The sequence below is a fragment of the Salmo salar genome, chromosome ssa09, assembly GCF_905237065.1.
Source record: "Salmo salar chromosome ssa09, Ssal_v3.1, whole genome shotgun sequence".
NCBI lineage: Eukaryota > Metazoa > Chordata > Actinopteri > Salmoniformes > Salmonidae > Salmo > Salmo salar.
The window spans coordinates 18470247-18494508 of NC_059450.1; the positions used below are offsets into that span (position 1 = coordinate 18470247).

Here is a 24262-nt window from a genome sequence, read left to right on the forward strand (position 1 = left end):
CACCTAATCATCCCCAGCTTACAATTGGCTCATTCATCCCCCTCCTCTCCCCTGAAACTATTCCCCAGGTCGTTGCTGTAAATGAGAATGTGTTCTCAGTCAATTTACCTGATAAAATAACGGTAAAATAAAATAAATAAAAATTCCACACATGTTATCCAGATACTGACTGTTAACACTTGGTGGTCTGAGGCAGCTTCCCACAAGAACGGGTGTTTAGGTGAGGCAGATGAACCTGTAGTCATATTACATCAACAGTATTTAACATTAGATCCTCTCTAATCTTTACAGGAATGTGGTTCTGAATATAAACAGCAACACCTCCACCACTGGCATTTGTGTATTTTCTGTAAACATTATAACCTTCTGTTGCTACCACTGTATCATCAAAGGCATTGTCTAAGTGAGTTTCAGAGATAGTCAGAATATGAATGTCCTTTATTACTGGCAAGTTATTAATTGCGTGAACCTTCTTTGTTAAGCTACATATGTTAACATGGGCTATTTTGAGCACTTTCTGGGATGCTTGCTTGTTTTCATTGCTTTACTGGGAAGCTTAGCAGAAGTAGATATTCTCATGTTATTTATGATAGTGCAGGATGAGCTGCATTCTGTGGTCTTCCTACTAGAGCACACCTCCTCAGTGCTCACAGCATAAATCTGGTTCATAGGCACATGATTACTGCATACAATAACTGTAGGATCAGCAGAGGCATTCAGGGCAGTTAGAGGGACATACATTAGGTTAATTACATGGCGTCTACCAATGCCCCTTGCTATAATGTACATTTGCCAAAGCATTATGATGACTCAGCTACACAATGGTAGGGGGTAACTGAGCTGAGCTTGGGTCATGAATCACATACAGGTACTTTTGACTTAGAAACTCTACAGTGTAAATGCTGGATACTGTATGTTGTACATACTGTATGCTTTTATTGCTGCCTTGGAAATATTGCCATACATCAAGTTTCCCCTTGAAAAGTGTGAATGATGTGGTATTTGATCTAATATAATGTTCTATTTGATCTAATGTAAGTAAGACATTGTTATTAGGCCTACCACAAACACTCCTGTCCTTATGTAACTTGGGTCCTCCTATCCCTATGCAATTTTCCTAAAGTATTGCTCTCAAGTGGATATTTGCATATTACACAAATTACAGGGAACAGTCAAAAGCAGAAGCAATGAATCAGCATTAATCAGAGCCCTCTGTGCCACCTCTGGCCATCTAACATGATACAGTACATTTCATTTCTCTACACCACATTATTAAAAGCAAATTAAAATCAATATACCATTTAGATCAGTAATCCATCACAGATAGAACAAGCATCCTGCCAATTGTCTCTCTATTGTACAGTATACAGTCTACGTTTGGGAACTGATTGTTATGTCCAGCAGCATGCTGTGATTGTGTTGTAAAATATGTGTCTGGAGAAGAGGAAAAACATTAAGACGAAATTCAAGCTCAGGTCCATGGAAGTTCACTCATTATTTGCCAGTGGCAAGGGGTGATCAAAATAAATTAGATTAAAAAAAAAAAAAGAATACTAATTCATATCATCATCAAACATTTTGTGCATTCAGTGTCACACTATTTAAGTTAGATTTTCTGACAATCCTTTCACCAAGTCAAATAATGACATTTTTATTGCTGGGCTCATTTGCAATGCATATTTGTTGGGGTGCCTCCTCCCTTGTCATCCCTACCTGTGTCTGACTGTATCTCCAGCTCTCCAAGGGCACAGTGAAAGTACAGGTAGGGTTGATCAGTCACTGGTCAGCTCCACCAGTCACACAACAGGAGAGGAGACAATCGAGGGACCAACACAATGGACAAGAGACGATATACTCTGGAGCCACCAGAGGTCAAACTCTACTTGGTCAAAGGAGACAGGTTTACCAAATGGTCGGAGGTGAGTTGGATACTCTTGAAAGTGCAGTAAATCCCTGGAGAAAATCTTCTATTGAAAACAAGTTCATTAGTTCACTTTGAATGAGAATCATAGATCTCTCCAAAGTACATTACATTTACAAAGACTCCATTGATGTAAAACATCCATTACAATTTACAGTGTTGCCTCTATAAATAATAGAAGTGGTCTGTCCTCAAGACCCCGAGCTATAGCTCTGTCACAAAACCAGCTGGGCCAAGTATACGTTCTGTCAGAAGGTTTGCAATATCTCAAAATGTATTTCTCCTCAAATCAGGAGTCAACCAAGACTGTGCCTGTCACCATGAAGATGGACCCTAAGGGCTACTACCTGTACTGGACTAACCAAAGCAAGGTAAGTTAACAGAAGAGTCATTGCTCAATGAGATAATTACTGCCAAATAATTGGGTTATAGTGAGTAAATATTGCCACCATATATAATCTGCCTGGTTGCTTAGTTGAGCAGATTAGATCCTTCTGTGTTAAATCCAGACCATATGAAATGTGCTCTGGCTGTCTCAGGCTCCACAGCTCTAGAATGGGGTCCGTCAGCCTGTGGGATGACTTAGAGCCTCAACCGCTGTAACCACAATGTACTGTATGTTAACAGCCAATTAGATTTACTTGAGGAATGGTTTAGAACGTTGCATTATGCCTCACAGTCCCAGTAGCCTTGTGGATTGTATTGATTGAAGCCGATGTGGGTTTTACCAGCCTGCTGCGCTGCAAAGATGAATTCAGAACAATGTTCATTGGGCTTCTCTTCTCTCTCTCTCTCTCTCTCTCTCCTCTATCTCGGCACCTTCTGGTCTGCAGTACATTCTGATACCCACTGAGGCTTAAATACACACGTGTGCTTACAGTGTGGGAGCTTCCATACAGAATATTCTTGCAAGTAATAGAAAAGTATATTACAGTTTAATATGGGTGCAGCCTATCTCTTGATGCAATCATAAAATAATAATTGTTTTATCATAGTCAAAAAGATATAATTTGTTTTCTCAGTATGCAGTGGGTTCTATTTTACACTGAGTGTACAAAACATTAGGAACACCTGCTCTTTTAATGACAGACTGACCAGGTGAATCCTTTATTGATGTCACTTGTTGAATCCACTTAGTGTAGATGTAGTGGAGGATTTTTAAGCTTTGAGAGATTGAGACATGGATTGTGTATGTGGGCCATTCAGAGGGTGAATGGGCAAGACAAAAGATTTAAGAGGCTTTGAACGGGGTATGGTAGTAGGTGCGAGGTGCACCGGTTTGTGTCAAGAACTGCAACGCTGCTGGGTTTTTAACACTCAACAGTTTCCTGTGTGTATCAAGAATGGTCCACCACCTAAAGGACATCCAACCAACTTGACACAACTGTGGGAAGCATTGGAGTCCACATGTCCCGACAAATTGAGGCTAGTCTGAGGGAAAGGGGGGGGGGGGAGGGGGGTGCAACTCAATAATTGGAAGGTGTCCTCAATGTTTTGTACACTCAGTGGGTTTTAATTGTATAATTCCCCATTCCTAGGAGACAGAGTTCCTGGATGTTGCAAACATCAGAGATACCAGATCAGGAAAATATGCAAAACTTCCTAAAGTGAGTACCATTATGTAAGAGCTATAATGCTTTCACTGCTGCGTGATCCACTCAATACAACCATTCTCTGTCTGTTTGTCTGTAAAAACCTCTGCATGCATTCTGAAGTGTGTTGTATAATTGAGGGGGAATTTGCATTTCAAAATCAGCAATAAACACAATGCCAGTGCACACACACACACACACCCAGACACACACACACACACACACCCAGACACACACAGTGTTAGTGATGTGATTGCAGCCAAAGTGAGAGCCCAGCTGTGTGATTTCTGTGCTGCAGATCAAGCTGTAGAGAGATGATTGAGTTTGACAGTTTGAATTTCTCCCACTGCTTTCTCCCACACTGAGCTGTCTCCATAGAGAGTTTCAGTATGCAGCCATTACTTCCTACTACTGGGGGAGGTCACAGCTATTCCCTGGGGGATAAACAACATCATCCCCATAGCTGGTGTGCCATCTATCTATGCAGTCTGTCTTGTGTGTTGCCGTCAAGGAGAGCAGTTGCTCTTCTATAAGCCATGGATACTGTATCAAAACAAATGCTGTAGCATCATTGATCTGTTTGTTCTGTAGTAGTTGAGGACATAGTAACTCCCCAGTTCCTCTGCTGAGCTGCTGCGCTCATGTTTCTCAGCTCTGGTCTGGAGTTTGCATGCACTGATTTGCCTGGTCAGGCTTGAGCTCCCAGGCGTCATGTGTATGGAAAACTGACACCAGGGTGCAGCAGGCCTCATTTCCCTCTCTCCAAACAGACATTGCGATAACATAGGTACATAGGAACAATTAGGTTTTACAAATGTCTGTCCGTTGTCATCAACAGCACCCTAAAGTCAGGAATGTGTTCAACCTGGATTTTCCAAACAGTGACCATCTAGTCAAAACCCTGACTGTTGTCACAGGCCCTGACATGGTGAATTTGACTTACCACAACTTCTTTGCTTACAAGGAGAAAGTGACACAGGTAATACACACTAATAATCCTTACATCGTTCCATCTTCTTTACAGCAACATGACATAACCAGAGCTCATACTGCCCGTAATGCATGTAACATAACTTCAAATGTTTAAGTGTCATATATATATATATATATATATATATATATATATATATATATATATATATATATATATATATATATATATATATATATATATATATATATATATATATATAGGCAAATTTACTCTCGATGTTTACATACCTATCAGCATCACCTTACCACCAACATTTGTTTAAGTGATATTCGTTGCCTGATTCCATACTAGCTCTGCAGCTCTATCCTCAGGTCAACCACTAATATATACGCCTTTATTTCCACCACAAAGCAGCCTTTCTCCTTACCCTCTTTTTGAGTTTATGACTACAATATCCGGTTTTAATAAACTCTAATGAAAATAACAATTGATAGACAGTCAACATGCGTGACTCTCTCTTCCTGGAGCACAGATCAGTTCCATGCCCCCTAGTGGTCACAAATAAAACAATATTATCAGGACAAGTAGTAAATCCAGACAGCTATTTCATGCAGCTATGGTGTGATGTTGTAGAACTGGGCTGCTGATATCCTGTCCATTGCTTACAACCCATCGAGGAACAACGCATGCAGACAAGTCTTCATGGAGAAAATGTGAGTGGACATGGTCCGGTCTCTCTCTATGCTGTTAGCCAGTAAATTAGATGGCATTTTTTTTTTGATAAACCTTCTCCATCCTAGGTATGTCCGCATCTCCCTTCAGACCAATAAGGATGGCAAGATCCCTGTCAAAAAGTGAGTCACAGACAATGTCATGTAGAATTGGTTTAACACCTACAAGGTGCTATCTAGAACCTGAAAGGGTTCTTTAGCTGTCCCCATAGGAGGGTTCTACATGGAGGGTTCTACCTGGAATCAAAAAGTGTGCTCCGATGGGGACCGCTAAAGAACCCTTTTTTTCTACGAGTGTACAACAACAGTTGAAGAGATTCAGTCAATTTAAACTACATTCAAGCCTCTCATTAGTTATCTTTATTTCCATCCTCAGTATTTACAAGATGTTTCCGGCTGATAAGAAGAGGGTGGAGGGAGCTCTAGCTTCAGCACACCTCCCCAAAGGAAAGGTCAGAGAGAAACCCCTGTGTTTTTCAACAGTCACAATTCTGGGGTCTGCACCCATGTAGTCCCAAGTACTTATCGTAGTCCTTTTTAAGGTGTATCATGAATTATTTCCAGTGAAGTGACATAATGTGACAGGCTGTTGTGTGTTCTCTCAGGGTGACACTATGAAGCCGGACGTCTTCACTGAAGCTGCTTTCAAGCTCTTCCTGATGAGTCTTTGTCCCCGGCCTGAGATCTATGAGATCTTCACATCCTAGTAAGTAACATTCATACTTACCAATTGGAGAATACAGGCATGAGGTGATGCCAGGTGTAACTGTCATCATGATCTCCTCAATGGTTGGTCGGTCGAGTGTCCAGCTCATGCATCAGTTCCCTGGCTCAGGGTTTGTCTGGGCCCTGGCTGATGTAAGATGCTGTTGATGTGATTGTCACGGCTGATTGTCCCTCCAGCTCTGCCAAGGCTAAGCCCTACATGACCAAGGAGAGCCTGGCCAAGTTCGTCAACGAAAAGCAGCGTGACTCCCGCCTCAATGAGGAGCTATTCCCCCGCTTCAGACCTGACCAGGTGAAGGCCCTTATCGAGAAGTACGAGCCCTGCTCCTCCAACTCCAACAGGGGTAAGAGACACATAGATACAGTTTGATTACTAAAGGTCGGGACAGGAGAACTAACATAGAAGCCTAAATCATCACATGATTTAGCCTTGGAACCCTTTTTTCTACGAGTGTACAACAACAGTTGAACCGATTCAGTCAATTTAAACTACATTCAAGCCTCTCATCAGTTGTCTTGGGAATACTACACTGTATTCCCAATTGTTACTGTATTCTAAATCCAGTGTTTTATAGAAGAGAGATGTGTAACACTGTTATAATGTACAGGTATCTTATTCTACAGGTCAGATTTCTCCGGAAGGTCTGCTGTTCTACTTGATGGGGCCAGAGACATCGGTGGTCATACTGGACAAGCTGGCCAAGTGTCAGGACATGAGCCAACCGTTGCCCCACTACCTCATCAAGTCCTCCCATAACACATACCTGACAGGTGAGATGAGAACAGTCTTTAAACTATCACACATTTCAACAAAGCTATGGTACACAAGGTTGCATCAAAGGCTACTCAGAGCAATGCAAATGGGAATGCCTATTTTTCTTATCAGAAAAGGTGAGCCCAGAGCTAGTAGTAGGAGCAACAGGAAGACAACGGCTGAATGATCATTGACAATCCTTTCTGGTTATTTCATTAATTGAAATGACTGGAAATCTTATAGACTGTGCTTTTAATGCGTCTTTGAGTGTCTCTAAAGTGTAAAATGACCCCCCAAAAAATGTTGTGATCCCTCCGCAGCTGGTCAGTTTTCCGGCGTGTCGTCTCCAGAGATGTACCGCCAGTGTCTGCTGGCCGGCTGCCGCTGCCTGGAGCTGGACTGCTGGAAGGGAAAACCACCGGATGAGGAGCCTATCATCACCCACGGCTTCACCATGACAACTGAGATTCTGTTCAAGGTCAGGTGTCAGTCAGCCCTCATCTCACTGCTTGACAGTGCAATAGTGCTGTAAACCAAATATTCATACATTTTCAAAGGAATATACAACCTCTTTTTGGGGGATTCTAGCCTTAGCCTCAATGCTAGAGAATAGTCCTACTGATCCAATATGGTGCTTGCCAACCAAAGACAAAGCATCTAACTAAATGTACACCATTGACCCATTGTGACCACTGTTGCAGTCCCCATTAACACAGCCCTGATTCATTAAGACTCACAGACAACAAAGATAGTGTCACTAATGCCGGACCCTGACTGTTACTGTTGCACAACGGTAGTCCAGACCCAAGCACCTACAGTAACAGTGCCCCAGGAAGTGGCCCCTGCTTTACGTCTCACAGTGACAGCTTCCTTTGTGGTTCTGCCAGCAGGTGTCAATAGAGACACAGCGCAGAGTGTCATGTTGGGCCTGGGCACTGGAGCCCGCGTGCAGCACGGCAGCCTTAGCACACCACACCATACGTCCCCTGGGCCCCTCACTCAACACTGCCATTTAAGGGCACCCAGAGCTCCACTCTAACTGGCACACAGACCAAACCAAACGCCTTAGCATAGTTTACTGTCAAACACGGATTTCCTCCAGCCTTGATGATGTTTGGCCTGCCTCCAGCTCGTTTAGCTGGGTCTGACAGAGTTGTGTTGATACTGCCAGTCATGCTGTGTATCCACTTAGTATGCCCCAGAGTTCAGATTGGTCTGTCTGTTTGTTTGTCTGTGTGACAGGATGTGATTGAGGCCATCGCGGAAAGCGCCTTCAAGACGTCACAGTACCCCGTCATCCTCTCCTTTGAGAACCATGTGGACTCGTAAGACAATACATTTCACTCCTCTTTTCAAATGAAAAACATGCAAGTTTAGCGTTCGCCATACCAAAAAAGCAGTGCCCCTATCATTACAAACATTTATTTGGGTTCTTAATATCATGTGACTATTTATATCATGTGATTGAGCCTGTAACCTGCATGTAAGCAATAATTGATTATCATTGAAGCTGTATTATGTTTTTCCAGGGTGAAGCAGCAGGAGAAAATGGCTAACTACTGTAAGACCATATTTGGAGATATGCTGCTAACGGATCCTCTGGACAAGTACCCTGTGAGTGGGACTGTCTATTAGGAACTGACAAGTCCGTTTGTCTCAGTCATATCCGTTCATAGACAAGCCATATTACTTTTCATCTGTTAAACATAGTGTCCCTAAGAAGTTCACATGGTGTGTTGAAGCGCCACTATAGCCTGGCGTTCGATCCGGGAGCCCTATAGGACAGCGCACAATTGGCCCAACGCTGTTCGGGGTAAGGGAGAGTTTGGCTGGTGGGGCTTTCCTTGGCTCATCGTGCTCTAGCGACTGCTTTTAACAGGACTGGGCTCCTGCAAGCTGACTCCAGTCGTCAATCGAGCAGTGTTTCCTCCGACACATTGGTGCGGCTAACATCCGGGTTAAGAGAGCAGTGTTTCCTCTGACACATTGGTGCGGCTGACACCCTGGTTAAGCGAGCTGTGTGATAAGAAGTAGGCAGCCAGACAGGCCATGTTTCAGAGGATGCATGACTCGATCTGCGCCTCTACCGAGCTCTTTGAGGAGTTGCAGAGAAGAGCCAAGAGACCTACCGCGAGGAGAAAATGGTGCAAAAAATACACTTGTGGCCATACCACACTGAACGCGCCTTTTAAGGGTCGTGCCTGGTTAGTACTGGGACGGGAGACCGCTTGGGAAAACTAGGTGCCATAAGCTAAAATATATGCTGTATATATACTCATTCAAGGGTTTTTCTTTATTTTTACTATTTTCTACATTGTAGAATAATAGTGAAGACTTTTCCTTTATGACAGCTTAGCACACTATTGGCATTCTCTCAACCAGCTTCACCTGGAATGCTTTTCAAACAGTCTTGTTGGAGTTCCCAAATACGCTGAGCACTTGTTGGCTGCTTTTCCTTCACTCTGCGGTCCAACTCATCCCAAACCATCTCAATTGGGTTGAGGTCGGGTGATTGTGGAGACCAGGTCATCTGATGCAGCACTCCATCACTCTCCTTTTTGGTCAATTAGCCCTTACACAGCCTGGAGGTGTGTTGGGTCATTGTCCTGTTGAAAAACAAATGATAGTACCACTATGGGCAAACCAGATGGGATGGCGTATCGCTGCAGAATGCTGGGGTAGGCATGCTGGTTAAGTGTGCCTTGAATTCTAAATAAATCACTGACAGTGTCACCAGCAAAGCACCCCCACACCATCACACCTCCTCCTCCATGCTTCACAGTGGGAAGCACACATGCGGAGATCATCTGTTCACCTACACGCACAAAGACAAAGTGGTTGAAACCAAAGTCTCTTCTTATTGTTGTCCTTTAGTAGTGGTTTCTTTGCAATTTGACCATGAAGGCCTGATTCACGCAGTCTCCTCTGAACAGTTGATGTTGAGAAGTGTCTGTTACTTGAACTTTGTGAAGCATTTATTTTGGCTTCAATTTCTGAGGCTGGTAGCTCTAATGAACGTATCCTCTGCAGCAGAGGTAACTCTGTGTCATCCTTTCCTGTGGAGTTCCTCATGAGAGCCAGTTTCATCATAGCGCTTGATGGTTTTTGCGACGGCACTTGAAGAAACGTTCAAAGTTCTTGAAATGTTCCTGATTGACTGACCTTCATGTCTTAAAGTAATGATGGACTGTTCTCTTTGCTTATTTGAGCTGTTCTTGCCATAATATGGACTTGTTATTTTACCAAATAGGGCTATCTTCTGTATACCACCCCTACCTTGTCACAACACAACTGATTGGCTCAAACGCATTAAGAAGGAAAGAAATTCCACAAATTAACTTTTAACAAGGCACCTCTGTTATTTTAAATGCATTCCAGGTGACAAATTCATGAAGCTGGATGAGAGAATGCCAAGAGTGTGCAAACCTGTCATCAAGGCAGTGGTTGGCTACTTTGAAGAATCTCAAATATGAAATATATTTAGATTTGTTGAATACTTTTTTGGTTACTACTTGATTCCATATGTATTATTTCATAGTTTTGATGTTTTTACTATTATTCTACAATGTAGAAAATAGTACAAACAAAGAAAACCCTTGAATGAGTAGGTGTGTCCAAACTTTTAACTGGTACTGAACATATATGGTCTATGTCCTCAGTTTAAACGTACACGAATTTAAAGACTGAACCTTCACCCTCACCACCTTTTCCTGTTTCAAATTACTACTGCAGTTGACTCTTATGAGCCTCTGTAGCCTTCTAAACTGATTTATGTGTTAAGCTAACCAATATTTACCTTCCCTGAACAGAGCACAAGTATGTGTGTTGCCACCTGAGTGTGTGTGCGTGCGTGCCTGGCCTCCTTCCCTGAAGTGTGTTTTCTCCCATGTGTGTGTGACTGAGAAGATTAAGCCAGGTCTGCAGATCCCCAGCCCAGCAGAGCTCATGGGGAAGATCCTGATCAAGAACAAGAAGGGCAGCCATGGGAAGCCCAGCCAGGCCAGCCCCAAGAAGACAGAAGGATCAGAGCAGCCCATAGTCACAGCTAGCGCTGGCCAGGAGCCCAACCAGACAGGCCCTACTAACCCTGAGGACCAGTGTGTGACTGGTGTGTAATACAGGACACAAACCAAATGACATTGTATGGTGGTTGTACTGTATTAATCCTCCAGATAATGTTGCAGCCACATTGTTGTAGTAAGTATTGAGGCTGTATATGTCTTATGTCCAGAAGGGGAGGTAACCATGACCGGGGAGGAGGTGACCATGACTGATGACCATGAAGAACAGCAGGAGGATGAAGACCAGGATGAGGAGAAGATGAAGAACTCGGACGAGGTATGGCAAGATGGTGTTTCTAAGCCTCTTTCTATGTCAGTAGATGTTTCAGACAGGAGCTAACTTCCTGTCTATCCTCCTATAGGGTACAGCGGGACAGGAAGTGACAGCGTATGAGGAGATGTCTGCCATTGTCAACTACATCCAGCCCACCAAATTCATCTCTTTTGATAACTCCCGAAGTAAGTTGTGATTTGTTGATGCTAAGTTGGGGCAGGGGTTAGATGAGGGTAACTTGTCCCTCTACAAAAATAAGAAGGAGCCGTTTTAAAATAATAACGTTATATGATATAAAACTTTACACAAAGTAGATGTTATATTACTGTTTATCTAGTTGTTGTTGCTGATGGAAACTAATATTCTGCTTGATCACTCTCATCACTCTCAGAGAAAAACAAGAGCTACCTCATCTCATCTTTTGTGGAGACCAAAGGGGAAAGTATGATCTCCAAGACTGCAGTGGAGTTTGTGGAGTATCCTTTGACAACTGTTTCTTTAGCCCTGATTGAATTGCTCTCAAATTACTAATAAATCATCATCATTTTCTGTCACATTTGTGAATGCAAACTTCCTTAGCATGACAACCCAGATACAACAAGAGGCAGATGAGTAGGATTTACCCTAAAGGAACCAGAATGGACTCTTCCAACTACAGCCCTCAGCCCTTCTGGAACGCTGGCTGCCAGATGGTGGCACTCAACTACCAAACTATGGGTAAAGCTATATCAGCTGTCTGGGATTGGTATTACTTTATGACTGGCAAACTGGTGTGATAACTTCTGATTGTTCCTATTATTGTTGTTAGTCATGATAAGGCACACGTGCAGAGTTTGTTTCCTGAAATTGTACTCCGAGTCGGAGAGTGAGTAGTGTTTCTTATATTCACCACTGGAGATCAGTGTTGCACTGCTTTGAGTTGCACAATGTTCTACTGCACATGCCATAAAAAGACAGCTCCATCTCACGTTTGTGTTATAATGCAGTAATGAAGTAACATGTTTTGAAATTGTGAAATGTTCTGAAAATGTCGTTTTCCCCCCCAGATTTCCCAATGCAGCACAACATGTCTCTATTTGAATTCAACGGGAGGACAGGCTACCTCCTCAAGCATGACCTCCTCCGCCGTAGTGACAAGAAGTTTGACCCCTATTGTGAAAGGATCGACACCATCGTGGCCAACACACTGACCATCAAGGCACGTTTAGGCCAACCTCACAGAGAGAGCAGCAGACCTCAGCACTATTCACTATTCTTGCTTTAGGTTTTGGTTGCAGGCATTTAGACAGTTCATTTAAAAATGATAGGATTAAAATGTGTGAGTTATAATGTAATTATACGACTGTTATGGTCATTATCAAACTGCATTCTGGATCATTATTCATGGTTTAACTTTGGGAGAGCTGCTTCAGCTGGTAGTTTGCAGCTCGGAGCTACTTTCCTCCCACTTGTTTTGATGTCCTTAGGCTCTCTCTCTCTCTCTCTCTCTCTCTCTCTCTCTCTCTGTGTGTTTGTCTTGGCTGAATATGCCTGTCTGTTTTGTGATATGTGTACAGGCCTGCTGTCAGCTGTATTTTCTTCCTTCTTTTCTCTCGGCCTACATGTGTTTCTAAAGGTTATAGTATACAGTACACTGTATATCCATTATCATAATTCCCTTCAGATCTACTCAGGCCAGTTCCTGTCAGACAAGAGTGTGAAGACAGGCGTAGAGGTGGAGATCATTGGGTTGCCAGGAGACCCCAAGAAGAAGTACCGGACCAGGTGGTCTACCACACCGAACGCCATTAACCCAGTTTGGAATGAAGAACCCTTTGTTTTTGAGAAGGTATGATCACTCAATTCGTTCAATTATTATTTTTTATAAGCAAACAAATTTGCCTTGTCGGATGCATGTCAGAAGGGTCAAGCTTGTTGTTGTGTGGACAGATCCTGCTGCCTGACATGGCCTCACTCAGGGTCGTAGTTCACGAGGAGGGAGGGAAGTTTCTGGGCCACAGGATCATCCCCATCGAGGCCCTTCAGTCAGGTCTGTTTGATAACATGTTACATAACCTTTCTCCTATGTGTAGTAACACTGTCATTACTCTAGTAAAACCACAGTTTGAACATGGTGTTGTTACAGTGTTAAGTGATTACCGATTTACTACACAGATATAAGAGCAATTTCATGTAAATTGTTACCTATTTCTACCTGGGTTTAAAATTTCACTTCTGCCCAGAATTCCAGAGCATGAGGCTGATTGAAGTAGACCTTGAGTCAGAAGGCTTCTGCGTTTGTCTGATTGATTCATGGGGTTTGTGCTCTGCAGGCTTCCAGCACATCTGTCTGCGCAGTGAGAGCAACATGCCGCTCACTCTGCCAGCTCTCTTTGTGTACATCGAGGTCAAGGACTACATCCCTGCTGCTTTTGCAGGTATAGTACAGTTACTTTCAGTTCCTATTTCCAGAAAACGCACCAAATCATTTTAATTTGCATGCTTATGCCTAATTTGGGCAGGTAAGATTTAAGCCTATAGATGGTGTTTTAAGAGTAATTGATTGTGTTGCACTGAGTGACTGATTATGAAACAGGACTATAAAGTGGTGTAATTCCTTCTGTATTGTCTTGTTCTGTCCCAGATTTCACAGATGCCTTATTCAACCCGACAAAAAATTCTGAGAAGACAACAAAGACAACAGAGGTAGATCAATCCCAAGCCAGAACTCATTGATCCACGTGAAAATGATATGTTTCACTCCCAAGGTCCTCGTCCTTTTACAACAAAACATGTCCATAGTGAGATGCTTACTGAAAATGGCTTAAGTACTGAAAAGGGATTTGTGGTTTTATAAAGTCTTTATTATGGGATTGATGCTCTTGTGCTCTGTTCTCGCAGTCATCAGCAGACTACATCTCCCCATACGAGATGCCCCTTGTTAACGTAATACCGACTGTTGGAGAGAAGGCTACATGTACAGAAAGAGGTAAAGGAGGCTGTTTCCTTTTGGTAGGGCCAAGTTATCTATCCACTAGAGTTTGAGTGCAAAGTGGTTGACAAGTAATGTTGTTTTGTAGTTCTCTGACCTCTTTGCCTATGCTGTTTCACTAGAGCCTAAGACTAAAGCTTCCTCTCCATTGGAGGAAGCTGATACTACCACTGGTACCCTGGATACTCCACCTACTCCTGAAGAGGCCCCTCCAGAGCCTGAACCCAACATGGACTCACCGTCTCCCGCAAACACCATCAGTGTGGAGGCTGAACCTGTTCCAATCATTCAGCCATCTGTTGTTGGCCCCATCCAGAGTGTAGAGCACGTTCCAGAGCCTGAGGCCCTCCCTAACACCCCTGATGTGGACCCAGAGGCTGTCCTAGCCACAGAGTTGACCCCTGACCCTAAGGTTGACTCTACTACCTGTACAGACCCCAACAGTAACGTCGACCCCACCCCAAATGTTGACTCCACTCTAGATGTTAACTCCAATGTCGTCCCTACCCCTGATCCAGATGTTGAGTCCACTCCTGTTGTCGACCCTGCTATAGCTCCTGTCCCTCCATCTGAGCCCAGCTCATCCGATCCTGCACCTGAGGACTCCACTCCTCCAGATGCCAATGAAGGTAACACCAGTGACTCTTCTATGTCCAGAATATACTTTAAAAAATGAAATGCATACAGTACCAGTCAAAAGTTTGGACACACCTACACATTCAAGGGTTTTTCTTTATTTTTACTATTTTCTACATTGTAGAATAATAGTGAAGACATCAAAACTATGAAATAACACATATGGAATCATCTAGTAAGCAAAAAAAGTGTTAAACAAATCAAAATATATTTTTGATTTTAGATTCCTCAAACTAGCCACCCTGTGCCTTGATGACAGCTTTGCACACTCTTGGCATTCTCTCAAACAGCTTCACCTGGAATGCTTTTCCAACAGTCTTGAAGGAGTTCCCACATATGCTGAGCACTTGTTGGCTGCTTTTCCTTTGCTCTGTCTAATGTCCATTGCTCGTGTTTCTTGGCCCAAGCAAGTCTCTTCTTCTTATTGTTGTCCTTTAGTAGTGATTTCTTTGCAGCAATTTGACCATGAAGACTTGATTCTCGCAGTCTCCTCTGAACAGTTGTTGTTGAGATGTGTCTGTTACTTGAACTCTGTGAAGCATTTATTTGGGCTCCAATTTCTGAGGCTGGTAACTCTAATGAACTCATCCTCTGCATAAGAATAAGTAAGAAGTTGTTCTTAACTGACATGCCTAGTTAAAGGTTAAAAAAATAAAAGCAGAGATAACTCTGGGTCTTCCTTTCCTGTGGCGGTTCTCATGAGAGCCAGTTTCATCATAGCGCTTGATGGTTTTTGCGACTGCACTTGAAGAAACTAAGAATTCTTGAAATATTCCGCATTGAATGACCTTCATGTCTTAAAGTAATGATGGACTGTCATTTCTCTTTGCTTATTTAAGCTGTTCTTGCCATAATATGGACATTGTTTTTTGCCAAATAGGGCTATCTTCAGTATACCACCCCTACCTTGTTACAACACAACTGATTGGCTCAAGCGCATTAAGAAGGAAATAAATTCCACAAATTAACTTTTAACAAGGCACACCTGTTAATTGAAATGCATTCCAGGTGACTACCTCATGAAGCTGGTTGAGAGAATGCCAAAAGTATTGCAAGCCTGTCATCAAGTCAAAGGGTGGCTACTTTGAAGAATCTCAAATATAAAATATATTTTCTGGTTACTACATGATTCTATATGTGTTATTTCATAGTTTGATGTCTTCAGTATTATTCTACAATGTAGAAAATTGTAAAAATAAAGAAAAACCCTTGAATGAGTAGGTGTGTCCAAACTTTTGACTGGTACTGTATATCAGAAAAAATAGGAGCAGTGTAAAATCTGACAACCTCCAACCATATTGTCCCCTTTCCTCTTCTCCTCTTTTAGAGCCATCCACAGTTCCATGTGAGGAGCTACTACAGCACAAGAGTTTCCTGAAGGTCACCAAGAGACAGGAGAAAGACATGAAGGAGCTGGAGAAGAAGTTCCAGAAGAAAGGGGAGGAGTTGATCCAGAAATACAGCGACACCTTCAAAGCCCTCAAGAAGAAGAACTCCATGAAGAAGAAAGAGTAATGGAATAGTCTTTTTATATTTTCTTTTAGCCTTGTGTTCATCTTATTCCCATCTCATCCACTAGGTGGTGGTGGCAGACACACCAAATGTAATCAAGTTGTTTTGCTGTTGGCCAGTTTAAATAAAGATAATTATATTTAGACCAATAATAATTAGTTTCAGGGAGATTTTGAATATTCTTTATTTCATGTATTTTTTTTGGTAGAGCAATTAATGGAGGGATAATGATATCCTCTATGAAGATATGTTTTTAACTTGCAAAGACATAAAAAAAATGTTTTATTTTTTATTTAACTAGGCAAGTCAGAACAAATTCTTATTTACAATGACGGCCTACCCCGGCCAAACCTGGACGACGCTGGGCCAAATGTGCGCCGCCCTATGGGACTCCCAATCACGGATGTGATACAGCCTGGAGTGTAGTGACGCCTCTTACACTGAGATGCAGTGCCTTAGACCGCTGCGCCACTCGGGAGACTTACCCAGTAACCTTTCTTGGAAAAGCCATGATTATGCACTGTCAAAGTGCCAACCACATTATTGATACCAGGGACAGCAGTGTTTCCTGTCCTCGTATCCTGACCAGTTAAACTTGGGGCCCTGGTCAGGTCACATTATCAGGAAAAAAAACCCTGGCCCTACAATCGCACTTTACTTATTATTTTATTATGAACCTTTATTTTAACAGGGTGTCATATAGAGACCAAGTCTCTTTTTCAAATGATCCCTGCACAATACAAACACAAACATCAATACAAAACACAATAAAATACTAAATTACAAAGCATGATAATAAAAAACAGGGATTAGCCATACTGCTGCTGGGATGAGGTAACAGACCTCCATGTAAGGCAGTGATGTGCAGAGCCCCCTGGTAGAGCCCCCTGGTAGAGCCCCCTGGTAGAGCCCCCTGGTAGAGCCCCCTGGTAGAGCCCCCTGGTAGAGCCCCCTGGTAGAGCCCTGGGTATTACAGGGGTCAGCAGACAGACTCTCTTGTAGCGTCTAGTGTCATTTCATGTCCAGTGCCTGGTCCCTGACGTTTTGACTGTGTCCCCCAGGGGAGGGAGTGAAACGGCAGAGCCCGGCCCCAGGGTGGAGAGGGTGATGGAGCAGAAGGAGAGGCTGCAGGTGGAGCTCAAAGCTCTGTGGGTGGAGCAGTGTGATCAGTTGAAGAAGAGGAAGGAGCAGCATGCCACTGAGGTAGAGTAAAGTACAGACCAACTCTACCTGCCAGAGTCGGTTTGATATTAAGGATATTATTGATAGTTATTTGCATAACCATACTGTATACTCTTATTCAAGGATGTCTTTCTTTTTACATTTCATCTATGTACTGGATAAGCAGTTGAGGTAAGATTCTGTTTAATCTCCACCACCATGCACCTAACTAACCTCAGAGTGAATCTCACTTCCTGCCTTCAGCTGATGGCTGGGAGCCAGGCCTGTAGCACAGTATTGATTATCCATCACAGCCAGGTGCTCTGGGGTGCTCTTAGCATAAGCTCTGGATCTGCATCAGATAAAGGTCAATCAGGTTGTGACCTCACCACTCAGGGAATAGACTCCCCTGGCCCGGAAGGTCAATCGAGTGTGTGATAGTAGCATTGCAAAAGTTGTGTTACAGTAGTTTATTTATGTCTGAAGTTTAACAGCATATATTGCATGCTGTTTATCAGATCTCTAACACATTTCAGGGGTAACTTCCACTAGGTCTGTTTTGCTGTTGGTAGAGCTGCCACTTTGTCACTGACGCATCCTGTTTCCTGTGTGACTGACAGCGATTAGCCAAACTGTTGGAGATGGCCACAGAGAGACACATCAGTGAACTCAACACTCTGGCGAGGTGGGCCAACACACACATCACAGTAGCCTTCTGCCTTCCTAAATGCAGGATCTCTAGATATATAGCAAATATAAGGAACGTATACAGCTAACTGGCAAAATAAAGGAAACACTTGAGTAAATTAGGAATACAACATATATTGAAAGCAGGTGCTTCCACACAAGTGTGGTTTCTGAGTTAATTAAGCAAAGAACATCCCATCATGCTTAGGGTCATGTATAACAATGCCCAGTTCCCCATTAGTTTGGCCTCTATGGCTAGAAGAGATCTCAGTGACTATGAAAGAGGGGTCTTAAGGAGCATAGGGGGTTTAAAGGGTGTTTCTCAGTCACCAGATCTCAACCCAACTGAACACTTATGGGAGATTCTGGAGTGGTGTCTGAGACAGCGTTTTCCACCACCATCAACAAAACACCAAATGATGGAATTTCTTGTGGAAGAATGGTGTCACATCCCTCCAATAGAGTTCCAGACACTTGTAGAATCTATGCCAAGGTGCATTGAAGCCGTTCTGGCTCATGGTGACCCAACGCCCTATTAAGACACTTTATGTTGGTGTTTCCTTTATTTAGGCAGTTACTTGTGTGTGTGTGTGTGTGTGTGTGTGTGTGTGTGTGTGTGTGTGTGTGTGTGTGTGTGTGTGTGTGTGTGTGTCTGTGTAATGCATGTGCGTGCATGTGTGTGTTAGACAGGGAAAGTATTTGACATTTTACAAAGACAATAACTGAAGTAATAAATTATTCAGCCATCCTTGCAGGTTATTCAGGGACCTCAGGCGGTTTATGCTAGTCTGACGTGTCTGGGCTTTTGTGTATGTGTGTATGAGAAAGAAAGACTGTGTGTGTGTGTGTGTGTGCGTATATGTGTATGCGAGCGAGTGTGTGTGTGTGAGTGAGTGAGTGAGGAAGTTAGTGTATGAGAAAGAGAGTGTGTGTGTATATGTGTGTATGTAAGCGAGTGAGCAAGTGAGTGTGTGTGTGTGTGTGTGTGTGTGTATGAGAAAGAGAGTGTGTGTGAGTGTTATCCAGTTTCCCCAGCTGGCAGATGGTTATCTAATGCCTGCCATTAGCCACCAGGTGATCAAACAGCAGAATGAGGGATAAGAAAGCCTCTGTTTTAACTCATCAAACAGACACTGGACTACTTTATTGACCCTTTTTCACTTAGGAAATATGAACTGGAACAGGGTCACACAGCCCAGCTGCATAAGACGCTTTCTTGAGTGGGAGTTTTCATGTAATGGGCTGAGTGAGGCTTTCACTTGAATGGCATTAAAATCACCCCCTGTGACGTGCGCTCTCTGTTTCCTCCCCAAGTGAATCGAAGGAGGCAAAGAAGAAAGGGCAGTCAAAGCGCTCAGGTTCAGACAAGGCAAGGTGAGCTGAATGTGTGCTAATGGAAATCACATAAAAGCCCGCTAATTTTACTCATTGATTCTGTCATTGTTCGATGTACTGGTACAGTATAAACAGTACAAGGTTCAAGGTTCAAGTTTTACTGTCACGTGCACAAGTACAGTGAAATGCCTTTCTTGCAAGCTCCAAACCCAACAATGCAGTAATCCATGTAGCATTAAAAATAACACAAGGTAAAACAAAAACACACAGTAATTAAAAATAAGAAATAAGAAGAACACAAGAAATTAAGAACCTATTTACAAGGTCAGTTCCAGTACCATATTTACAATGTGCAGGGATAGGTGGTGCTAGGGTAAGATATGTATAGGGGTAAGGTGACTAGGCATCAGGATATATGATAAACAGAGTAGCAGCAGGGTAAGTTATGATTGTATGTGAGTGTGTGGGCATGTGTGTAGAGCACAGGGGGTTGGTGGCACCTTAATTGGGGAGGACGGTCTGGTGGTAATGGCTGGAGCGGAATAAGTGGAATGGTATCAAATACATCAAACACATGGTTTCTATGGTTTCCAGGTGTTTGATGCCATTCCATTTACTCTGTTCCAGACATTATTATGAGACTTCCTGTCCTCAGCAGCCCCCTGTGGTATAGAGTCAGTATAAATGTGTGCATGTTATGCGTGTGTTGGAGTGCCATTGTGAGTGAGTGTGTAGAGTCCTATGAGTCAGCATAGAGACAGTGCAAAAATGTAAATAAAATACAAGGGTCAACTCAGATAATCCGTGTAGCGATTCTGTAAGCTATTTAGCAGTCTTTTGGATTTGGGATAGAAGCTGATCAGGAGCCTGTTGGTGTCAGACTTGATGCACCGGTACCGCTTGCCATGTGGAAGCAGAGAGAACAGTCAGTGGCTTGGGTGGCTGGAGTCTTTAACGATTTTCCGCGCCTTCCTTTCACACCGCCTGGTATAGAGGTCCTGAATGGCAGGGAGCTCAGACCCAGTGATGTACTGGGCTGTCCGCACCACACTCTGTAGCGCCATGCGATTGAGGGCGGTGCTGTTGCCATACCAAGCAGTGATGCAGCCAGTCAAGATGCTCTCAAGGGTGCAGCTGTATAACTATTTGTGGATTTGAGGGCCCATGCCAAACCTTTTCATATGCAGAGTATACAGAGCTTTAAATGTAGGTTGGAAAGCAAAATTGCTTCCACGTGGCAGAGTGCTGCTGTGTTCTGAGTTGGAACAACTTTGACATAGACTACATAGTTTAATGGTAACATAATATATATATTTCTCTATACTTAGGCTGAAAAGGGCAATGAGTGTGGACCTGGCTGAGGAGTCTGCCCAGACTGATACAGTGGCAAGTACATTCCTTTTGAGATAAAATACAACTGGCTATTATAGATGTCTCAGGTCTATACTTCAACACCTGGATGTACACGTGTCTCTGTAATTAATGCAGTACTTTCCACATCCATATAGACAAATTCACATGGTTTCCATTCTCATTTGTCCATCTACTGTGGTAGACTAGGAGAGTAACTATGGTTACACTGAGCTAAAGAGCTTTTACAGAAGTGTACCGTACACAAAAGTGTCTGACTCATTAACATGACCACCCTCTCTGTTTACACACACTCCCACGTGCATGTGCTCTCTCACACAAAAAAAGAACACACACACACACACACACACACACACACACACACACACACACACACACACACACACACACACACACACACACACACACATTGAGTTGAGTGAGGAGCAGAGCACTCACTCACCTCAGAGAGAGGACGGAGCACATGTAGAGTGGAGAGATGACTCACTGAGAGAGAGGTGGTGTTCTCCTCAGCTGTTTACCATGTTGGCTCATCAGGAGTCATCCCAACTGTGCAAAAGCACATCACTTCTACTCTGCTCCTTTCACACCAGTTCAACCAGGTTGATCTGAACACCTCAACGAAGGAGGGTTTAAAAGCATATTTTAGAAAATATTTAGTCTCTTTCATGAGTCTCTGAGAGGGGTTATGATGTGATAACGTCTTTTGTCAACCCAGCTTGTAGCTAATGTTTCACAGCGTAAAGAGCACTTGATGGAATTGGTCTAATCTGTTGTGACCCAACAGTATTGATCTCCTCTCAGGTTGGACCCTCCTGGGTTTACTGTACAAGATACCTCATACTGTCTCTCTCTCTTCATCTCTCTCTCTGTGTCTCTCTCTCATACTCTTCCTGCCCTTCAAGCATTTACGCTTGCTCGGTGCACACACACACAGCCATACAAAGCCTCTGCTGTCATTGACATGTGTTGGTACTGTACTCTTCTAGTCTACAGACAGCAGTCCTCAGCAGGATGCTCTCGTGAAGAGACAAACGGCCACACTGGACGAGATCAAAGGCCTGGCCAATCAGGTACTGTAAACACACACACACACACACACACACACACACACACACACCACCGACCGACCGACCTACCGACCTGACCTGACCTGACCTGGGTTCAAATACTATTTAAATGACTTTCACATATATTTTGAAGTAAGTATTCTTATTTTTGGGGTTGAAAATGCAAGCAGTTGAGTATTGGAATGTATTTGGAAATGCACTTTGAAAGCATTGGCATCTTTTTGAAAATACTCAATTACACAGAGTATTTTGAAATACAAACTAATAGTCCCATGCATTGGAGCCTAGGTCCTAGGAGTATTTGAAATAATATATTAAGCAAGTATTTGAAAACATTTTCAAATAGTAGGCTATTTATGGGAAATTATTTGAAAAACATTCAAGTACTTCCAATATAAGTAATTGATTTGGGACACATTATTAGAAAGTACAAAAATACACAGAAAGTAAGTATTTCAATAACAAATAATCAAATACACATGTATTTGAACCCAGGTCTGGCACACACACACGCAAATGCACGTACACATACACACCTGTCTACACATATCCGTATGCATGCATGGGTATAAAGTGATGGTTGTCATAAATGTTATTTCAAGAGAATGGCCATCCAGGCCAGTCAACATCCAATATGTAAATGACGTAACACATGTAATGATGCATGATGTATACTGTCTTCAGCATGCACAGAACAGGTCCTATAAGCCTACTGGTAGACTAATCACTCATTTGATTAAATCTAACTTGTGTCAGATACAGTATAGTTCAGATATTGACGTGTGAACATTGTATAGAATCTTTTCTTTGATGAACGTACAGATTACACAGTAGATTTTCCAGTTGACCATGTGTCCAAAATGAAAGACATGGATGAATCCACCTTGCCCTTTGGATAACATATACATCTATAAAGGATGATTATACAGTGCAAATAGAGGCATTTTCAACTCTCACCTCTTCCTCTCTCCTGCTCTCTCTGACCTCTCACCTCCACCTATCTGCAGCTCAATCAGGAGGCCCTGGCGGAGTATGAGAAGAAGATTAGGTCACTTCCTGTTGATCTGCGGGAGGCTGTGAACGTGTGTGTGGGGGCTCACTTCCCTGAGCAGATAGACCAGGCTGGGGAGAAGCAGCAGGATGGGGTGGGCTTCTATGGAAATGTCTTCCTGGGGTAGACATGCTCCTGTACCTTTCTCCTTTCCTTCCTCTGTATGTAGTCAATATCTGAGAACATTAGGTGTGACATGTTAGAGGTGTTGATACTACAGTATGGCGTACAAATTGGATAGGCCTATAACCGAAAGTTATCAATGAGTTGTAATGATAATGAGTTATCAATGAGTCAATATAGATATCAGTACACATTTGGGATATTAGGAACACATGCCTCTACCTCTTACTGAAGTCATATTGTCACAGCCTCAAGTGGTTCTATTTCTGGCTTAACCTTTTACTGCAGTGGGCTAAATCAGGGTCACAGTGTTTCTTGGTAGTCTTTAACAAATCTACTTTGAAACAAAAGTATGCACCACCTCACTCACATGGTTATGGGCTTAAAAAAAAAGAAGACACCTGTACCATGTCAGAGATGTGTTACATTTTGAGTTTGCATCCGAATATTACACTTTATATACATCACAGAAGACTGAAATATAACAAAACCGTTTGACATAGAAACAGTTTTTTCTGCGTTTAAATGATGTTCCTGTTTATTAATTATGAAAAATATTAATAACAATCCACCCATGAGGCCATTAGAGGGGGATTTGGTCATTTGACTACAGGAAAGAGACAATTAGATTGACGAATTAGGTATAATGTGGCGAGAAGTGGCTTTCTCTCAGTCTACTTGAATCGAGTGGATAAGTCAATCTGTCACAGTTCAATTGGACTGGGCTTTATTAAGTTGATACTCCCCCGCACATTTCAGAGATTGGCTTTATGTACATGAGAGCACAAAATCCATTTCGTGATTGTAATTTGCTGAGAAACTTTAAATTAAGGAAAGGTAGAAGTTTAAACTGTGATCAGAACAGAGGAGTAGGCCATGATGCTGGCTTTGTGTCAATTATATTCTGATGAACTTAGGTAGACTTACTCTCACTATGGGAGACTATCTTTACCAGCATCTGTGTGGTTAGTAGCAGTGATGTTATCTATTTATGTGTTTATTAAATTGCAATTTCGTACTTAATTATGTCACTAAAGGAACTTTATCTGCATTATGGATTACAGTGCCTTCGGGAAGTATTCAGACCCCTTGACCTTTTCCACATTTTGTTAGGTTACAGCCGTTTTCTAAAATTGTTCAAATAGTTTTTGCCCCTCACCAATCGACACACAATACCACATAATGACAAAGCAGAAACAGGTTTTTATACATTTTTTCTCATTTATTAAAAATATTAGATTTACATAAATATTCAGACCCTTTACTCAGTACTTTGATGAAGCACCTTTGTCAGCGATTACAGCCTCGAGTCTTCTTGGGTATGCCGCTACGAGCTTGGCACACCTGTATTT

General features: G+C 42.7%; 1 protein-coding gene across 1 annotated transcript; it reads left to right on the forward strand.

Moving 5' to 3' along the window:
• Positions 1–1756: 1756 nt before the first annotated feature.
• LOC106610872 (phospholipase C, beta 2) lies at positions 1757–24262 on the forward strand. The gene is made up of 32 exons (XM_014210516.2): positions 1757–1919; positions 2215–2292; positions 3460–3528; positions 4352–4492; positions 5081–5160; positions 5248–5301; positions 5555–5630; positions 5784–5884; positions 6082–6248; positions 6529–6675; positions 6979–7136; positions 7901–7983; positions 8188–8272; positions 10565–10766; positions 10890–10996; positions 11082–11178; positions 11385–11469; positions 11586–11710; positions 12040–12191; positions 12657–12821; positions 12923–13022; positions 13306–13410; positions 13617–13678; positions 13874–13961; positions 14087–14593; positions 15928–16111; positions 17174–17315; positions 17894–17958; positions 19275–19334; positions 20624–20681; positions 21656–21739; positions 22744–24262. The coding sequence occupies exons 1-32, from the start codon at positions 1836–1838 to the stop codon at positions 22912–22914; spliced, it is 3882 nt and encodes a 1293-aa protein (XP_014065991.1). The 5' UTR covers positions 1757–1835; the 3' UTR covers positions 22915–24262.